General features: G+C 43.9%; 1 protein-coding gene across 2 annotated transcripts in view; it reads left to right on the forward strand.

Annotated features, from left to right (window-relative positions):
* Window positions 1-21,323, forward strand: part of SMYD4 (SET and MYND domain containing 4) — a 117,842-nt gene that overhangs the window by 64,580 nt on the left and 31,939 nt on the right. For both annotated transcript variants that reach the window (XM_073616619.1, XM_073616618.1), the window contains exons 7-8: window positions 5,927-6,084; window positions 6,176-6,308. In XM_073616619.1, coding sequence (XP_073472720.1) covers window positions 5,927-6,084; window positions 6,176-6,308 — 291 coding nt within the window. The remainder of the gene's footprint in view (window positions 1-5,926; window positions 6,085-6,175; window positions 6,309-21,323) is intronic.

The raw sequence follows: 21,323 nt of genomic DNA on the forward strand, positions 1-21,323 counted from the left end.
TACAGATGGCGTTGTGTGCTTTGGATCATGAGCTGTTCCAAGCCTTCTCCACACTTTTTTCTTCCCCTCATTCTGGTACAGATTAATCTTAGTTTCATCCGTCCAAAGAATGCTTTTCCAGAACTGGTTTGACTTTTTTAGATGTTTTGAGCAAAGTCTAATCTGGCTTTTCTATTCTTCAGGCTTATGAATAGCTTGCACCTTGTGGTGAACCCTCTGTATTTGCTCTCATGAAGTCTTCTCTTGATTGTAGACTATGACAATGATACGCCCACCTCCAGAAGAGTGTCCTTCACTTGTCTGGATGTTGTGAATGGGTTTTTCTTTACCATAGAGAGGATCCTGCAATCATCCACCACTGTTGTTCTCCGTGGACGTCCAGGCCTTTTTATGTTGCTGAGCTCACCAGTGCATTCTTCTTACCTCAGAATGTACCAGACTATTGATTTGGCCACCCCTGTTGCTGATATCTCTCTGATTGCTTTGTTTTGTTTTTGAAGCCTTACAATGGCCTGTTGCACTTGCATGGACAGCTCCTTTTGAACGCATGATGTAGGTTCATAGCAATAGATTCCAAATGCAAATACCACACTTAGAATCAACTCCAGACTTTTTACCTGCTTAATTGATGAAGAAATAACGAAGGAGTAGCCCACACCTGGCCTTGATTCAATTGTCCAATTTGGTCCCTTGAAAAAAAAATGGGGGGGGGGGGGGGTGGCCCTCCAATTAAATCTGAGAGTGTGCACTTTCAGCCCATATCCATTATATAACTATAGCTTGTATATGTTTTAATAAATACCCGAGAAAAAAAAAATGTGCCTGTGTCAAAATATATGGAAATAACTGAATGTAAATCATTTGTATTCACAAATGATTACTTGATTGTTTATTAGACAGCCTGGTGGATGTACTGAAGGCAAATAGACTGTGCACTTTGCAGTTGTACTCTGCAAGTGCAGTTGTTCCAGAGCTTATTAAATGAGAAGTTCTGCTGACTTCCATCATCCAACCATGTGCAAGTAATAATTCAGTTTTTATTTTCCTTGTATGCAGTTGGGTATTCTTTGCAAAGTGAATCAAGTGGCAAAACATTTTGGATCTTAATGCTGGAAATGCAATAAAGTGTTACTAAACCCAGGACCCCTGCATTCACTATATCTGGTCTCCCACGGTACACAGAACATGGAAATGCAGTTATTTTAGTAAATATAATCTGCTTAATACCTTTTCTCATCAGCAGTATATAGCAGTCTTGTGGCTTGGAGGAGTTTTCATTCTACTCTGTCCTATAAGGCTGCATGATCCCTGACCATTGGCCCTGTGCTGATCACATGCACCCTCCCAAGAAAAAAAACCTCTCTAGCAATACACACCAAACTGAGCATGTGCAGAGTGACTCTAAAGAACCTGTCTTATCTGGAGATGGATTGGGGGCAGTGGAAGAAGGGGAGGATCGGAAAAGACAGGATAAAACAGCCTTTTTACACAATGCGGAGGATTAACCCTTTCAGTTTTACAGTGAGTATAACCAGCATGCTCTACTGCATATACAGATTTGACTGTTGTAGGTTTAGTAACACTTTAAAAGAGAAGTATGGGAATCCGGTTTTTCCCATAATCATAATTACCTAGGTGGATGGTGCATCTGTTCCCCAGCATCTCTGTACTGAGAACCGAGCCACCGAACACCGCCGATGGCTGGGTTCTCTCGGCTCCCTGAGCGGAGAGCTGCTGCCTGTCAATCAGCGTCTCTCCTGCTCTGCTCCTCCGCGCTCTGCAGCGCTGAGCTGTGGAGGGATGGGGAGCGGCCATCTCAGCGGCTCACTGAGATGGCTTTCAGGCCAGGCACATGGCAGATCCAGACTTTATTGTCATGATGGCGCGGTGTCTGGACTGATTCCAGTGACATCAGCAGAGAGTGGAATTTCAGACCGATCTCTGCTGAAAACGGGTCTTAGGAGTGCAAAACTAATTGCACTCCTGTGACCCTTAGGCTGGACTTTTTAAGGTAAAAAAAAATATTTTAGCTATGGAACCACATTTTCAACATCACTACAAATCACAGGGAAAAACATAGGGCCAGTGAACTCCCTCACAACACGCAATGTGTCCAGTTCTAATTATTCTTACAGCAATAGAGTGAAGATCTGCAGTGTGGGTGGGGGACATGTAACTATTCGCTTTTCTTTTGCTATAAGGACAGAGTCGCTTTAAGGTAAACACTGCAATAATAACCCAAAATATGAGCTCACTAGATCTGTTAATGCAATAAAATGCTTCCTGTGAATCTGAAGAAGAAACCAGCTTTATAAAAAGGAAATTGATATGGATATTTTATTTTTTGTGGGGGGGGGGGGAATGGTTTCAACAATTTTTACCTACTTATAATGCAGCTCCATGCAGTTGTACCACTAATGTATTTTCCATTCTACAGCAGTAATAAGGAAAATGTATTCAGAAGGATTTTTGGGCTGTAAGACGTGCAGAGAATTTTCGTCACCCTAAGTTTGGCCCAGTCTTTCATTTTCAATAAGGGGAAGATGAAGAAGAATTTTTTAAAGTGGTGGAATTTTTTTTCCACTTTAAAAGAGTAGCACAATTTTCTATAAAGAAAAAAACATTGCAACAAGGATAATTTTTAAAGATTCCTGAAGACCTTAATTTGTAACAAATCTTGTACATAAAGTCATTGTAAGGCTTGATTTTTTTTTTTTTTTATTAAACAACAAACTTGTCATACTTACCTGCTCTGTGCAGTGGTTTTGCACAGAGCAGCCCGGATCCTCCTCCAGTTTCCCCGCTGGCACTCCTGGCCCCCCCCTTTTATTCAGACACACAGCCCAGCTCCCCTCCTCTCTGCTTTTAGGTTTTGATTGACAGCCAAGCCTGTGAGAGCCAAGGGAGGGGAGAAGAGCTCCTACAGACGTGCACAGCACTGGACCTCGATCGGGTTCAGGTGAGTATTTTGGTGGGCTGGGGGAAGCCACTATTTTTAAAGTTTTTTTTTTTTTTTTTTTTTCTTTTACCTTAAAGGGGATGTAAACCCACCACTTACCCAGTATAAACTAAAGGCACAGTATTAATATGTGTGTGTGTGTATGTATATACACATTCAAGCCTCCTACGTGTATCCTTACCTTGCAAATGTCACCCCCTTCAGCAGTAGGAGCTCTGCAAAACTCGCTCACACTGATCTGTGTGTTGTTTTTTAACTCTTCATGGCAAGACTGGGCACAGATGATTTGACATCCTCTACTGTACCAGGTAGAAGTCTTCATTAAAAAAATAAAACATTTCTGGTTTACATCCACTTTAATGTAGAAAATGCTTTAAGGTAACCTATATTGAAAAATGTATTAAAAACTATAAAAAAATATTTTATGGGTCAGTGCAATCAACATAATTTAAAAGCCCTTTAGAGGCAGTCACATGAGCCCCTGGCCCCAAGTCTTCTCTGTTTACTTTCTGTTTTTTTTTTTTTTTTTTTTCTTTGGGTGCCTGCATCAGTGCCTGCCTAACGTGGACACTTCCTATTGGATGGGATATGGCAGGGTCCTGTCAGGATTGAGAAAAATCTAGACATCAGTGGAAGGGAGTGTAGGGGACTGGCGATCTTAGGGGGGCATCAAAGTGCTTGATAATCGGTCCCACGACCAGAAACAGTAGCAGTGGGGGACCTGGATGGGCGACTGGTGAGTCAAACTATTAAAGTGATGATGATGGTTGTCATCTATAGTGATTGTAAGCTTAGCTTTTCAGATTGCTGTGGGTATTTTGTTATGGACGCTTGGCCACTGACCTACTCCAGTCCGTACTACATACAGCGTTTTAAGTACAGGATTTTAAGTTTGTTATGAATAAAGGAATTCAGGAATCTTTTAGTGATTATCCTTTTTGTATTTTGTAATGGAAGATTGTGGTACCTGTAAGGCACCATCAATGCTCTGTCCCGTTATGATGTTCAGCAACTTAAAGGCATGGTACTGGTATAACTAACCAGTCAATGCATATAGTGTGCTTTTTTAAGATTAATCAGGTTTATCTTCTTCCTTTTTTTTTTTTCTTTCTTTTTTTCTTTTTTTTTTACCTTTCTTTAGTTTACACTTTAAAATCTTCATTTTTATATTGTTTTTTCAGGAACTGGCAAACTGGAAAATAATAGAAAATTAAAGTAAAAATTGTGCAAAACTTCTTTTTTTTTTTTTTTTTTTTTTAAGTACTGTATATCTAAAGACAAGATTTGAGTAGGGTGGAAGGGTGTGAACCTTTTGACAGATTTTTATTGCTGCTTGCCTCATCACAGATGGAATATCAGACATGCTACAGTTGTCACAACACAGGAATAGAGGGAAAATGTTCCATTCTTGGAAAGCCAGTTTAACCACTTAAGCCCAGGAGCATTTGGCTACCCAAAGACCAGAGCACTTTTTGCGATTCGGCACTGCATCGCTTTAACTGACAATTGCGCGGTCATGCGACGTGGCTCCCAAACAAAATTGACGTCCTTTTTTCCCCACAAATAGAGCTTTTGGTGGTATTTGATCTCTGCGGTTTTTATTTTTTGCGCTATAAACAAAAAAATAGCGACAATCTTGAAAAACGCATTTTTTTTTACTTTTTGCTATAATAAATATCCCCAAAAAATATATAAAAAAACATTTTTTTTCCTCAGTTTAGCCCGATACGTATTCTACATATTTTTGGTAAAAAAAAAAAAAAATAGCAATAAGCGTTTTATTGATTTGTTTGCGCAAAAGTTATAGCGTCTACAAAATAGGGGATAGTTTTATGGCATTTTTATTAATATTTTTTTTTTACTAGTAATGGCGGCGATCAGCGATTTTTTATCATGACTGTGACATTACGGCGGACAGATCGGACACTTTTGGCGCGATTTTGGGACCATTCACATTTATACAGCGATCAGTGCAATTAAAAATGCATTGATTACTGTGTAAATGTGACTGGCAGTGAAGGGGTTAACCACTAGGGTGCAGTGAAGGGGTTAAGTGTGTCCTAGGGAGTGGTTCTAACTGTGGGGGGGAGGGGCTATGCGTGACACGACACTGATCACCGCACCCGATTACAGGGAGTTGTGATCAGTGTCCTGTCACTAGGCAGAACGGGGACATGCTTGTTTACATCAGCATTTCCCCGGTCTTCCTCTCCGTGAGACGATCGCGGTTATCCCCGCCGACATCGGGTCCGCGGGACCCGCAATCACACTCACTAAGGTCACGGCGGGCGCGCGCCCACAAAGCGATTCTTAAAGGGCAACGTACAGGTACATTAATCTGCCTGTACGTGCCCTTCTGCCGATGTGTATATAGGCGTGAGCCGGTCGGCAAGCGGTTAAAGGAAGGGAGTGTAAAAAGCATTTGTGAGTTTAACCAATCGTATTTTGCATATTAACTTGTTGACACCAGAGTAACGCATATATGCGACAGTTTAGCTGGTGGGCCCGAATTGCCAACTGCCGCATATATGGGTCCACAGAACTCTGCTGTTTGCTGAGTGTGTTTCCAGCACAGTGGCCGAGCTGTCATCGACCGCTCCCAGTTACTGTTTACGATTGGGGACCAGTGGGATGGGCTATTAATCATGTGACCACTGTGACAGCCAATCACAGCAGTCACATCAGCAACTCCTCCTTTACCTCTTGGCATTAGGATCCAGTTAAAGGACCCCTGGAAGGTGTAGGTGTGGGGGTTAATCCTTGCCAAGAGTATGTCCTTTCTCTACATATTTTGTGCTATAAGGTGTCCCTCTTTCTCATCTCATAAAGTTGGTAGGTACGGAGACACCTGTTCAAGTGGGAATTTCTCCTCGCTTTGGAGTGATTTCATCCCATTTTCTGTTGTAATTCTAGGTAGATGTAAATAATGCCCCTTTCTACTGCTGTTAATTTTTGTATATTCTATAGGACCACACAAGTTACGAATGGGCTTTGAAGAAAGACAAAAGTTGCTGAGGGACCAGTATTTCTTTGTCTGCCAGTGCGAGGCCTGCACAGAGGAGCAGAGACCTACACTTAAAGCTTCATGTGAATTCTGCTGTGAGAAGTGTCTTTCTGCGTTGGAGGTATTTTTACAACATAGGGAATTCCAGCTCATCTTTTACAGTATATACACTGCATATAAAGGGTTTTTTTTTTCATTTATTTTTTTTCAAGGGAGATGATATACTGCACTGTTTCGATGTGTCCTGTTCACATACTGTTAGAAGACAGCAGCTGGTCCTCAGGTTGCAGAATCTTCAGCAGGCTGTTCAAAAGGCTCGAGAGCACATACAGGATAACCATCCAGGTGACAGCTCAATTAACATTACAGCACACATTAGTGTTAATTGGTCAGATGAATGAGTTGCTGTATTTCATTTGGGTGACGGGTAATGGAATCTAATTATGTATAATTTAAAAAATCTGATACATTTACAATGAGATTAAAAGCCTTCTTTGCATATTATATATTTGTAGAGCTGCAGTGCAGGTATTTAAAGAATAAAACAACTGGGTTAAACTACATTTAGTAAAGTGTGATTCTAGGAAAACTGCTAAATGCCCGTTTAACCACTTCAGCCCTGGAAGGTTTTACCCCCTTAACCTACCTGGCGGTATGATTATTTCGGATTTTAGGTGCTGAAAGCGGTACAATTATTTTGCATGGAAATTTGGCGTTTTATATTGTAGGTCTGTAAATCTTAACAATAACACACTTAAATCTGTCCAAACCAGAGTCTAGTAGATATCCCGGGTATGATAAAGTTTGAAACACAAAAACATAAATTATAATATAATAAATAAAAATAAATAATTAAAAAAAAAAAATAGTAATAAAATAAATTTCCCCACAATTCACTATCGCTCAATTCTGCAAGTGTTCTAATTTACTATCGCTGTTTTCTAGCTGGTCTAAAGCCACTTTTGACGTAAAGGGACACTTTTTGGTTGCTATGGACAATCTCCAGTTTCCAGGCAGAAAGAACAGTATATATCATATAAAACTGCATGCAGGGCATGGGCCAAAGCACTGGGGACAAAAGGGATGTGAAATCATTTCATACAGTACTGTAATCTGTAAGATTACAGTATTGTATGTGTTATGATTTTTACTTTTTTTTTAATTTGCCGCCAGGCTCCGCCCCCGTGCGTCGCGCCGCTCGCAGGGAACGGAGCCTGGCACGGAGAGGCTTCGGAGGAGGACGGAGCCCTCGGACACTGCGGGTGACATCGCAGGATCCCGGGGACAAGGTAAGTAAAGCCGCCCCAGGATCCTGCAATGCGATCCCGAGTGTGGCTCGGGGTTACCGCTAATGGTACTGAATTTTAACCCCGAGCCACACTCGGCAATACCGCCAGGGAGGTTAATGACCAGTGCATTTTTTACGATACATCACTGCGCCGCTTTAACTGACAAATGCAATGCTGTACCCAAAATTGATGTCCTTATTGGCCTTTAGGCCAATATATATTCTTCTACATATTTTTAGTAAAAAAAATTGCAATAGGTGTATATTGATTGGTTTGCACAGAAGTTGTCGCCCCTACAAACTACGGGATTGATTTAGGGATTTTAATTTTTTTTTTATTGTCTTTACTGGTAATGGCAATCTGCGATTTTTGCAGGACTGCGACATTGCGGTTGAAAAATCTGACCCCAAATTACACTTTTTGGGGACTAGTGACATTATTACATTGATCAGTGCTATAAAAATGCACTGATCAATGTAAAAATGACACTGGCAGGAAAGGGGTTAAAACTAGGGCACGATCAGGAGGTTAAGTGCGTTCTCTCAGCGTGTTCTAACTGTAGGGGGGATGGGCTTACTGAAACATGACAGATATCACTGCTCCCGATCACTGGGAGCAGTAGATCTCTGTCATGTTACCAGGCAGAACTGGGAAATGCCTTGTTTTATTTTTGTTTTGTTTTTTTTAATTATTTTTATTGCATTTTCAAAACAGACAAAACATCTACAACTTAAAAACTATGGTGCATATACATGTTGACATAAATATTACATGGCGTAACACTATGATTGTGCGTTATTTATCCTATGACAAGCCATTCTCGTGGTACGCTTCTCTCTGTATCTATTCAGTGGCCTCAGAGAGGTCATGTCCTCTCTCCCAGATACATCTAAGGAAATCAAGACTTCTATCGTCAACCCCTATCAGGTTATTTTAGAGACTCAATTAGGCTGTTTCTGATTCATCCAACCATGTACACCAGACTCTATCGTATTTCAACGGGCATCCTCTATTAAAGTAGGTATCTTTATACAGAGGGAGGTTATTATTAACCAGACTTTTCCATTGTGTCAATGAAGGGGGGGGTGGGTTTCTTCCATTGTATGGCGATGTTCTTCCGGGCATAGAAGAGCAACAACCCGACCAGTGTGCGTTTTGCTATTGTTGGTAGAAGTGTTTCAATTAGTCCTAAAAGACAAACTTCCATTGCATGTGGCAGTGTAGTTGATGCGACCCTATTTACCATGTCAAGCACCTCCCTCCAATATTGCTGAACTTTAGGGCAATGCCAGAAGATATGAGAAAAATCTCCTAGTGAGATTCTACATCTCCAGCTCTCCAAGGGACACATAGGGTTCATTTTATGAAGTCTATGTGGGGTGAAGTCCGCTCTATGTACTATTTTAAATTGAATTAACCAGTCACGGATAGAAACTAAGCAGCTGAAAGCATAAACCAAATGTGCATATAGCTGTGAGGTAGGTTTCTCTGCACACTTCAGTTCTGAGTGTTTTCTCCAGCCCTGACTGAACCGTGAGGCGTGTGGAAATTGTGCAGCGAAAGCATATGGCAGTTGGAGATAACGATATTGGTAATAGTACGGTATGTCATACATAGAGGAAAGATGTGAGAGGGGAGATAATGACATTCGTGACACTATGTGGGAAAGGATTTTTATACCATATTTGGTCTATGCGTAAGGGTCCGGAAGATGTGGGGTTCAGCCAGATCCGAGGTGTTAGGAGAGATCTCAGTTGATTTGTACTTTTCTATAGCTAAGCCTGCCCTCCAAGCCCGCAGGGTGGTACGCATAGAGGGTGTCAAGGGATATGGGGCTCGAAGACCTCTAAATATTAGAAATTGTAGGGCTTCTAACGAGCCCACTACCGTGGCCTCTAAGACTGTGGATGAATTAGTTTTGTCAGGGTGCAACCACCAGGCCACCGTTACCAGTTGGGTAGCTAGAAAATATTTGTAGCAATCGGGAAATGCCATACCACCCTGCGACGTCAGCCACATCAAGGTCGTCAACAGGAATCTGGGTGGTGAGGGGCCCCATAGAAAGGATGAGAATAGTTGGTTAAGTTTTTTTTTAAAAGAAGGACTTAGGTATCCACTGAGGGGAGTGGCGAAACAGATATGTGAATTTGGGAATTATTTTCATTTTAAGGAGATTTACTCGTCCCCAAACTGATAGAGGCAATTACTCCATGATTTAGGTTTCGTCTTTGTGTCCAAGAGTACTGGAGCTAGGTTTAGTGAGATAAAATCTGATGCTTGGGTGGATATATGAACCCCCAGATACTTAAGTGTCTACCCATTGTAGGGAACAGTCTGGGGGGGATGTAGTCCTGGCCAGGGCAGCCATCAGAAATGTTTGCCCCCCCCCCCCCCTCCCCCCCGAGCCTGGCCACCAACATTCCCCAGGGCTTGCCCATGGGCCATCCTACCAAGTCCGCACCCCGGCCACCCCACCTATACACACTTAGCCCCCCTCAATCCTGTATATATGTCAGCCCCCCACACACCTGTGTATATGTCAGCCCCCACACACACACCTGTATATATGCTAGCATCCCCCCCCCACACACACACACACACACCTGTATATATGTCAGCCCCCCTCATACCTGTATATATGTCTGTCCCCCCACACACCTGTATATATGTCAGCCCCCCACACACCTGTATAAATGACACACACACACCTGTATACAGTGGCAGCTGGTGCTCAAAATTTTTGGGGGGTGCAAACCAACTGCAAAATTCTGAAAAAAAATCAATTGCAGCCTCACTGTGCCCTTCAATTGCAGCCTCACTGTGCCCTTCAATTGCAGCCTCACTGTGCCCTTCAATTGCAGCCTCACTGTGCCCTTCAATTGCAGCCTCACTGTGCCCATCAAACGCAGCCACTGTGCCCATCAAACGCCACCACTGTGCCCATTTAAAAGTTAACAATGTGACCCCCCCGCCCGCTGTCTGCCTGGTACTTACCCTATCTCGGTGGGGCGGCGAGCTGTGTCCTCCATGCATCTCCTCTCCTCCTCCTGATAGGCATCCAATCACAGCGCCTGTTGTTTTAGCCAATCAGGTGACGGGTAACACACCCGCGCTTCCTGATTGGCGGAGAGGCGGTTCAGTGTTAGAAAAGCGAATATTCATTCGCTGTTCTAACACACCTGGCTCACCTTTTTTGAAGCCTATTAGAGCCTATGGCTCTAATTAGGCGCTTCAAAAATACACGCCCGCCGCTGTAATTCAGGCGCCTTTCGTCAGAAAAGGGGCCGGACGCCTGAATAGGGGTGGCTACAGTGGCCATGAATAGATTCATGCAATGCAATGCATGAATCTATTCATGATACATAGAGGTGGGTGGCTGGGGAGAGGGGGCGGCGCCCGCGCGCCCTTAATGGGTGCACCGCCACTGCCTGTATATATGCCAGCCCCCCACACACACACACCTGTATATATATATATTTGTCAGCCCCACACATACACAAATCTGTAAACACACAAGGATCTGGCCCCTCCCTGTACACAAACAAACAGAGAAAGCGGGGGGGGGGAGATAAGGGGGAGGGAGAGAAGGAGGGGGAGGGAGAGAGCGAGGGGGGAGAGAAAGAGTGGGGAAATGAGGAGGGGGGAGAAGGAGAGTCTGGTCACAGTGCTCACTTACTTGAATGGTCCCCGGGGGCTCTCATTCAGTGAGTTTTCTCAATGTGGCTGTCAACTCCTTAATCTTCCTGCCCCCACATCCCCTTCACAGATGCAGCAGCACACAGGCAGGGAGAGAGGGGCGGGAGACAGGATGTGTGTGAAGCTCAGGCATGCTGGGGGGGGTGGAGCAGAGTGGGGATCCTCTCCTTCCAGGACAACCACACCTCCTGAGCCGTTTGTCACTGCACACTGAGCCCAGGGATCGTAAGGAGGACGGAGCAGCTCAGCGGCCATCAAAGGAGGGGGAGGAGGGGAGCAGGTGGATTAAACCACGGGTTTTCCGGGGGGGGGGGGATTACTAATTTCTGCGCCCCTCGAACGCACCAACTGACGCTTCCCCTCCTATGTCGCTGGCTGGGAGTTAGGAGCAAGTGCAGCGGGCAGCACCAACAATGGGAGATGCCAACTTGGAGCCCGGCGTCCTGAACGACCGGGCCTCTCAGGACACTGTCACTGAGTCACTGATCTCTGCTCCCTGTCATCGGGAGCAGTGATCAGTGTAGTGACGCTGCTAGCCCATCCCCCCTACAGTTAGTAATCCCCGCCCCCTAGTTGTTAACCTCTTCACTGCCAGTGTCATTTACACAGGAATCAGTGCATTTTTATAGCACTGATTGCTGTATAAATGACGATAGTCCCAAAAATGTGTCAAAAATGTCTGACATGTCCGCCATAATGTCGCAGTCACAATACAAATCGCTGATCGCCGCCATTACTAGTAAAAAAAAAAATTATTAATAAAAATGCCATAAAACTATCCCCTCTTTTGTACATGCTATAAGTTTTGCGCAAACCAATCAATAAACACTTATTGCGATTTTTTGGTTAAAAAAAAAAAATGTAGAAGGATACGATCGGCCTAAACTGAGGGAAAAAAGGGTTTTTTTATATTTTTGGGGGATATTTATTATAGCAAAATGTAAAAAATAATGCGTTTTTTTTCAAAATTATTGCTCTTATTTTGTTTATAGCGCAAAAAATAAAAATCGCAGAGGCGATCAAATACCACCAAAAGAAAGCTCTATTTGTGGGGGGAAAAAGGACATCAATTTTGTTTGGGAGACACGTCGCACGACCTCGCAATTGTCAGTTAAAGCAACGCAGTGCCGAATCGCAAAAAACGCTCTGGTCAGGAAGGGGGTAAAATCTTCTGGAACTGAAGCGGTTAACCACGTGATCGGCTGTGTCCAATCACAGCCGGTCACATGTAAACAAAGAAGTACCGGTAATCCGCGCTCCTTGCCTCACACTGACAAAGTGTGTGGCGAGGAGAGCCGATCAGCGGCATCTCCACGCAGGGGGACATGTGGGAATGTAATCGGGGCACTGATCATAAGTGCCCTGATTACAGTATAGCAGTACAGTGGCAGCAATCAGTGCCCACAAGTGCCACCAATCAGTGCCCATTAGCGATGCCAGTCAGTGCTGGCAATCAGTGCTGTCCATCACTGCTGTCGATCAATGCCCATCAGTGCCGCCCATCAGTACCGCCTATCCGTGCCACCTATCGGTGCCCACCAGTGCCACCTAACAGTGCTCATCAATGCCATATATCAGTGCCCATAAGCCCCACCTCATCAATGCCCATCAGTGCTGCCTCATCAGCGCACATCATTGAAGGCGAAAAATTACTTGGTTACAAAATTTACTGACAGAAAAAAAGTAAACTTTTTTTTTTTTTTTTTTTTCAAAATTTTAGGTCTTTTTTTTTTTTTTTTTTTTGGGAAAAATAAAAAACCCAGCAGTGATTAAATACCACCAAAAGAAAGCTCTATTTGTGTGAAGAAAATGATAAAAAAATTTGTTTGGGTACAGTGTAGCACGACTGCGCAATTGTCATTCAAAGTGCGACAGTGCTGTAAGCTGAAAATTGGCTTGTGCAGGAAGGGGGTGTAAGTGCCCGGTAGGTAAGTGGATATACAGGTGCATCTCATAAAATTAGAATGTCATCAAAACATTAATTTATTTCAGTAATTCGATTCAAAAAGTGAAACTCATATATTTTTGCGTTACACACAGAGTAATATATTGCAAACATTTCTTTCTTTTACTTTTGATGATTGTGGCTTACAGCTAGTGAAAACCCAAAATTCAGTATCTCAGAAAATTAGAATATTACATAATACCAATTAAAAAAAAAAAAATTTAATACAGAAATGTTGGCTTACTGAAAAGTAAGCCCATGTACTGTATAGTATGTGGAAAATTTTGCATTTCATTTGGAAGTCAAGGTCCCGGAGTCTAGAGGAAGAGTGGAGAGGCACAGAATCCAAGTTGCATGAGGTCCAGTGTGAAGTTTCCACAGTCCGTGATGATTTGGGGAGCCATGTCATCTGCTGGTCCACTGTGTTTTATCAAGTCCAAAGTCAGCACAGCCCTCTACCAGGAAATTCTAGAGCACTTCATGCTTCCCTCTGCTGACCAGCTTTATGGAGATGTTAATTTTATTTTCCAACCGGACTTAGCACCTGCCCACACTGCCAAAAGTACCAATACCTGGTTTAATGATCATGGTATCACTGTGCTTGATTGGCCAGCAAACTCTGTGGGGTATTGTCAAGAGGAAGATGAGACACCAGACCTAACAATGCAGATGAGCTGTTAGCCACTATCAAAGAAACCTGGGCTTCCATAACACCTCAGGAGTGCCATAGGCTGATCGCCTCCATGCCACACCGCGTTTTTTTTTTTTTTTTTTTAGTTACATAGTAGGTGAGGTTGAAAAAAGGCACAAGTCCATCAAGTCCAACCTATGTGTGTGATTATATGTCCGTATTACATTGTATATCCTGTATGTTGCTGTTGTTCAGATGCTTATCTAATATTTTTTTGAAACTATTGATGCTCCCCACTCAGACCACCGCCTGTGGAAGGGAATTCCACATCCTTGCCGCTCTTACAGTAAAGAACCCTCTATATAGTTTAAGGTTAAACCTCTTTTCTTCTAATTTTAATGAGTGACCACCTGTCTTGTTAAACTCCCTTCCACAAAAAAGTTTTATCCCTATTGTGGGGTCACCAGTACATATCATATCCCCTCTCAAGCGTCTCTTCTCCAGAGAGAATGCGTTCAGTGCTTACAACCTTTCCTCATAACTAATATCCTCCGGACCCTTTATTATCTTTGTTACCCTTCTTTGTACTCGCTCCATTTCCAGTTCATCCTTCCTGAGGACTGGTGCCCAGAACTGGACAGCATACTCTAGGTGCGGCCGGACCAGAGTCTCGTAGAGCGGGAGACATATCGTTTTATCACTGGAGTTGATCCCCTTTTTAATGCATGCCAATATTCTGTTTGCTGTGTTAGCAGCTTGGCATTGCATGCCATTGCTGAGCCTATCATCTAGTAGGAGTCGGACCCCCAGGTCCTTTTCCATCCTAGATTCCCCCAGAGCTTCTCTCCCCAGTGTATAGATCACATTCATATTTTTTGCCACCCAAATACATTATTTTATATTTTTCTACATTAAACCTCATTTGCCATGTAGTTGCCCACCCCATTAATTTGTTCAGATCTTTTTGCAAGGTTTCCACATCCTGTGGAGAAGTTATTGCCCTGCTTAGCTAAGTATTGTACGCAAATACAGAGATTGAACTGTTTACCCCATTCTCCAAGTAATTTATGAACAAAATAAATAGGATTGGTCTCAGCACGGAACCCTGGGGGACCCCACTACGAAAGGGGGGGCAGGTTGCCGAAAGGAGGCGAGGCCTAAGTGCAGCGCCGTGTGTAGAACATAGCATCCACAAGGATGCACGCCGCAAGCGCAGGCTTAAGAAATCAACTGCAGCACTCTCTCATCGGCTGATAGCGAGGAGAGGCAAGCTGGCTACACTCGGGACACAGGAGCAGTGGCAGTGGGGCACGTAAGGACTGCAAAGGCATTCCTAATATGAAAAGGACATTTCTCCCAGCGCTAGACTGAACCTGTATAGCGACATTATACTGTCAGACTATTGTTCAGCAATTAGTGCATTTAAATAGTGCCTCTGCTTTTTGTGCTTAGGACTATGTCTGCGAAAAAAGACACCACAAAAACCTCACAAAAGGTACCAAAGATTCCACCCCCAGGCGCTGGGAAATCCAACCGTGCCTCCACACTGTCATCCTCGTCTGAAATACCAGTTGGGGCAAGCCAGGGTGAGTCATTGGAACTAATTGGTGGTGCAGCTGCTTCTCACATCTCAGCCCCTGAAATTGCCTTTTCCTCTGCCCTGCAGGGCCTAGAGGGAAGATTAGCGGCTTTAATCGCATCCTCCATCCAAATGGCTAGGAAGCGTGTTAGATCCCCCTCCCCCACCTTAGACCCTTTGCAAGGGCAACAGTGGGTACAGGATTCGGTGTTATCCTCAGGGGATCAGGAGGAAAAACAAACATTTTACTCCTCTGCGGAGGAAACAACGGTAGATGAACTCTTTTCAGCCTCGCAATCTGAGAAATTGCTGGTACAATCTCTTACAGAGATGATTCTTTCCACTTTCATGCTACCCGTAATGGAGTCTGCTGAACGTTAGGTTTCTTCCCTCCTTCACAGCCTTTGCATGCGTTTCCTGTCCATGCATTACTATAAAAGCTTATTTATGCTGTATGGGATCACCCGGATAAGCATTTTCTCCCTCCAAAGAGATTCTCAGTTCTCTATCCCATGGAGGAGAATTTCACTAAAAAATGGAATGTACCAGCAGTTGATGCTGCGATTTCCAGTGTGAATAAAAGTCTAACTTGTCCAGTAGACAATGCACAAACGCTTAAGGATCCAACAGATAAAAGATTGGAATTCCTGCTAAAATCCTCTTTTTCTTTGGTATATGCCGTTATTTAGCCAGCAGTCGCTGCAATAGGCATCTGTCAATCCCTAAAGGACCAATTTAGACAGGCCCTTAAAGAACTTTCTGTATAGCAAGCCTGAGATTTGGCCGAGCTGCCAAGAGCATTATGTTTTGCCATAGACACCATTAAAGATTCTATTCACCAGGCGTCCCGCCTTGCGTTTGTGCTAGTACACATGCGTAGAATCCTGTGGTTAAAAAATTGGTCAGCCGAAGCACCATGCAAAAAACTCCTGACTGGTTTTCCCTTTCATGGGGATCGGCTATTTAGGGATGATTTGGACAAATACATCCAAACAATTTCTAGTGGGAAAAGTACTCTTTTGCCAGTCAAAAGAAAGAGTAAACGCCCTTCATTTAAGTGGACTCTTTCTCCTGCACCAGGAGCATCCGCCTCTAGGCAGTGGTGACGGCCTCCGCCATCAGACTCTAGAGGAAAACCTCAGGGTCAGGCCCAGGCACATAAGAAGGCCTGGGGCCGGAAAACTGCAAAACAGAATTCTAAAGCCTCATTATGAAGGGGCGCCCCCCACTCGCCAGGGTGGGAGGGGGGGAGACTTCTGCAGTTCTCAGAAGTCTGGCAAGAGGAAATTCAGGTCAGATGGGTCATCTACACGGTAACTATAGGGTACAAACTGGAATTTCAGGACTTTCTACCGTCTCGTTTTCTGAGGTCAAACATTCCCAAAGATCCAGGGAAAAGGCAATCTGTTTTGGACACTAGACCGATTATTGGCTCAGGGGGTGATCATACAAATCCCCACGGAAGAGCAAGGTTTGGGGTTTTATTAGAACCTCTTTATGGTACCAAAACCGAATGGAGATATCAGACCATTCTAGATCTAAAAAATCTAATCAGTTCCTGAAGATCAGCTCCTTTCGCATGAAGTCGATCAGGTCAGTGGTTTCTATCCTACAAGGAGGAGAGCTTCTGACATCTATCGACATCAGGGATGCATATCTGCATGTTCCTATATTTCCCGCTCACCAAAGGTTTCTGCGGTTCAAGGTATAACAGCAGCATTTCCAGTTTGTAGCCTTGCCCTTCGGGCTAGCTACAGCACCCCGGGTTTTTACAAAAGTCCTGGCCCCACCTCTAGCCAGGTTAAGGGCACAGGGCATAACAGTCGTACCTAGATGATCTATTGCTAATAGACCAGTCGGTGGCTCGTTTGGAGCAAAGTGTACGCATTACAACCAGTGACCTGGGAAGTCTAGGTTGGATTCTCAACCTAGAGAAGTCTTCCTTAAAACCGCTAAATAGGCTCGAGTACTTGGGTCTGAACATAGACACAGCCCAGAAAAAGGTGTTCTTGCCTCAAGCAAAGATCAATTCCATAAGAGAGCTGATGCGGATGGTCAGGTTGAAAGGAGATCCCTCCATTCGCCTTTGCATGAGGTTGTTAGGAAATATGGTGGCTTCATTCAAAGCCGTTCCCTATGCCCAGTTCCATTCGAGACTGTTGCAAAACAGTATTCTGTCTGCTTGGAACAAAACAATTCAAGCTTTAGACTTGCCAATGCAGCTGTCCCAGAGGGTGTTCCAAAGCCTCAGTTGGTGGTTACTAACCCATAATCTGCTGAAAGGAAAATCCATTCAGACCGGTTATGTGGGAGGTGGTAACGACAGATGCCAGCCTTTCAGGCTGGGGAGCAGTGCTGTGGCCTATATCAATTACCAAGGGGGCACCAAGAGTCTCGCAGCGCAGAGAGAGGTGAATCATATTCTAACTTGGGCAGAAAGGAATGTTCTGTGCCTATCGGCAGTCTTCATTCCGGGAGTAGAGAATTGGCAGGTGGACTACTTGAGTCGCCAGCAGTTATTCCCGGGGGAAAGGTCCCTTCACCCCAACATTTTTCGGGCTGTTTGCCAAAGATGGGGGACTCTGGACGTAGATCTTCTGGCGTCCAGATTCAACATAAAGTTGGTCAACTTTGTGTCCAGAACAAGGGATCCACTCGCATACGGAACAGGTGCATTGATGACCCCGTGGAATCAGTTCTCACTGATTTATGCATTCCCCTATTCAGTTGCTGCCACGACTTCTTTGCAGGATCAAGCTGGAAAGAAAGCCGGTAATTCTGGTAGCCCCAGCATGGCCCAGAAGGTCCTGGTATGCAGAAATCGTAAAGATGGCAGTGGAGGATCCAGGGTCCCTTCCACTACGGCCAGACCTACTCTCACAAGGGCCGATATTCCATCTTACCTTATGAACTCTAAATTTAATGGCTTGGCTATTGAAACCCACATTCTGAAAAAACGTGGGCTTTCCGGGTCAGTTATCTCTACCTTGATTAATGCAAGGAAGCCAGCTTCCAGAACTATATATTCTAGTCTGGAGGGCTTATGTTTCTTGGTGTGAGTCCAAGGGTTGGCACCCTCGGAGGTATATCATAGGTAGAATTCTTGTCTTTCTACAGATGAAGTTGGCCTTGAGTACTATTAAGGGCCAAGTCTCAGCTTTATCGGTCTGCCAAAAGTGGTCTCAGGTTTTCACCGGAACCAAGATATTATCCTGTCATTGTTTTTTCCAAAACCATGTTCCAGGGAAGAGAAGTCACTACATTGTCTTGATGTGGTGAGAGCAGTCAAGGTCTATTTAAAGACGACTGCTTAGATCTGGAAGACTGATGTCTTGTTTGTACTGCCAGAGGGTCCTAAGAAAGGACAGGCAGCGTCAAAATCCACTGTCGCTAAGTGGATTCGGCAAGTTATAATTCAGACTTATGATTTAAGGTGTAAGGTTCCAACTTTTCAAGTCAAAGCACACTCTACCAGGGTGGTTAGTGCTTCTTGGGCAGTGCGTCACCAGGCCTCCATGGCTCAGATCTGTAAGGCCGCAACTTGGTCTTCAGTACATACATTCACCAAGTTTTATCAGGTGGATGTAAGAAGGCATGAGGATATCGCCTTTGGGCGCAGTGTGCTGCAGGCAGCAGTATAGGTCCTCAAGTCTGGGGGTGCCCTACGGGTTGTGTCTCCTTCCCCTCAAATAGCATTGCTATAGGACCTCCCACATAGCAATTACTATGGTGCTGTGTGTCCCGTGATGTACATAGGATTTTTATAACTGCTTACCTGTAAAATCCTTTTCTTGGAGTACATCACGGGACACAGAGGTCCCGCCCCTCTTTCTGGGGTTTAGATATATTGCTTTGCTACAAAAAGGTACTCCTGGTAGGAGGAGAGGTTATATAGGGAGTGAACTTCCTTTTATTGGGTATACCAATGTCCATCACATGAAGGTGCCTATATGCCCACACAGTGATAACTATGGTGCTCTGTGTCCCATGATGTACTCCAAGAAAAGTATTTTACAGGTAAGCTGTTAGAAAAATCCTATTTTTGTACAGTAAACGTTTATGGGGAACTGTGTCAATTGCTTTTGCAAAATCCAGATACACCACGTCTACGGGCCTTACTTTATCTACAGTGGGGACGGAAAGTATTCAGACCCCCTTACATTTTTCACTTTTGTTATATTGCAGCCATTTGCTAAAATCATTTAAGTTCATTTTTTTTCCTCATTAATGTACACACAGCACCCCATATTGACAGAAAAACACAGAATTGTTGACATTTTTGCAGATTTATTAAAAAATAAAAACTGAAATATCACATGGTCCTAAGTATTCAGACCCTTTGCTGCAAAACTCAAATATTTAACTCAGGTGCTGTCCATTTCTTCTGATCATCCTTGAGATAGTTCTACACCTTCATTTGAGTCCAGCTGTGTTTGATTATACCGATTGTACTTGATTAGGAAAGCCACACACCTGTCTATATAAGACCTTACAGCTCACAGTGCTTATCAGAGCAAATGAGAACCATGAGGTCAAAGGAACTGCCTGAAGAGCTCAGAGACGGAATTGTGGAAAGGCACAGATCTGGCCAAGGTTACAAAAAAATTCTGCTGCACTTAAGGTTCCTAAGAGCACAGTGGCCTCCATAATCCTTAAATGGAAGATGTTTGGGATGACCACAACCCTTCCTAGAGCTGGCCGTCCGGCCAAACTGAGCTATCGAGGGAGAAGAGCCTTGGTGAGAGAGGTAAAGAAGAACCCAAAGATCACTGTGGCTGAGCTCCAGAGATGCAGTCGGGAGATGGATGAAAGTTGTAAAAAGTCAACCATTACTGCAGCCCTCCACCAGTCAGGGCTTTATGGCAGAGTGGCCCGACAAAAGCCTCTCCTCTGTGCAAGACACATGAAAGCCCGCATGGAGTTTGCTAAAAAACACCTGAAGGACTCCAAGATGGTGAGAAATAAGATTCTCTGATGAGACCAAGATAGAACATTTTGGCCTTAATTCTAAGCGGTATGTGTGGAGAAAACCAGGCACTGCTCATCACCTGTCCAATACAGTCCCAACAGTGAAGCATGGTGGTGGCAGCATCATGCTTTGGGGGTGTTTTTCAGCTGCCGGGACAGGATGACTGGTTGCAATCGAGGGAAAGATGAATGCGGCCAAGTACAGGGATATCCTGGATGAAAACCTTGTCCAGAGTGCTCAGGACCTCAGACTGGGCTGAAGGTTTACCTTCCAACAAGATGACCTTAAGCACACAGCTAAAATAACAAAGGATTGGCTTCACAACAACTCCATGACTGTTCTTGAATGGCCCAGCCAGAGCCCTGACTTAAACCCAATTGAGCATTTCTGGAGAGACCTAAAAATGGCTGTCCACCAACGTTTACCATCCAACCTGACAGAACTGGGAGGATCTGCAAGGAGGAATGGCAGAGGATCCCCAAATCTGGGTGTGAAAAACTTGTTGCATCTTTCCCAAAAAGACTCATGGCTGTATTAGATCAAAAGGGTGCTTCTACTAAATACTGAGCAAAGGGTCTGAATACTTAGGACCATGTGATATTTCAGTTTTTCTTTTTTAATAAATCTGCAAAAATGTCAACAATTCTGTGTTTTTCTGTCAATATGGGGTGCTGTGTGTACATTAATGAGGAAAAAAACATGAACTTAAATGATTTTAGCAAATGGCTGCGATATAACAAAAGTGAAAAATTTAAGGGGGTCTGAATACTTTCCGTCCCCACTGTATATGGCAACTCACCTCCTCATAGAAGGTTAATAGGTTTGGCAAGAATGTTTCTTCATGAATCAATGCTGATTACTGCTAATGATACCGTTCTCATTACTAAAATCATGTATATAGCCCCTTATCATCCTCTCCAAGAGCTTGCATGCTATTGATGTTAAGCTAACTGGTCTGTAATTCCCAGGGATGTATTTTGGGCCCTTTTTAAATATTGGTGCTACATTGGCTTTTCTCCAATGAGCTGGTACCATTCCAATCAGCAGACTGTCAGTTAAAATTAGGAACAATTGTCTGGCAATTACTTGACTGATTTCCCTAAGTACCCTCGGATGCAAGCCATCTGGTCCCGATGATTTATTAATGTTAAGTTTCCCAAGTCTAATTCTAATTCTGTCCTCTGTTAGCCATGACGGTGCTTCCTGTGTTGTGTTATAAGGATAAACACTGCAGTTTTGGTTACTGAAGAC

This window comes from Aquarana catesbeiana, linkage group LG02 (genome assembly GCF_042186555.1).
Source record: "Aquarana catesbeiana isolate 2022-GZ linkage group LG02, ASM4218655v1, whole genome shotgun sequence".
In the NCBI taxonomy this organism is placed as follows: domain Eukaryota; kingdom Metazoa; phylum Chordata; class Amphibia; order Anura; family Ranidae; genus Aquarana; species Aquarana catesbeiana.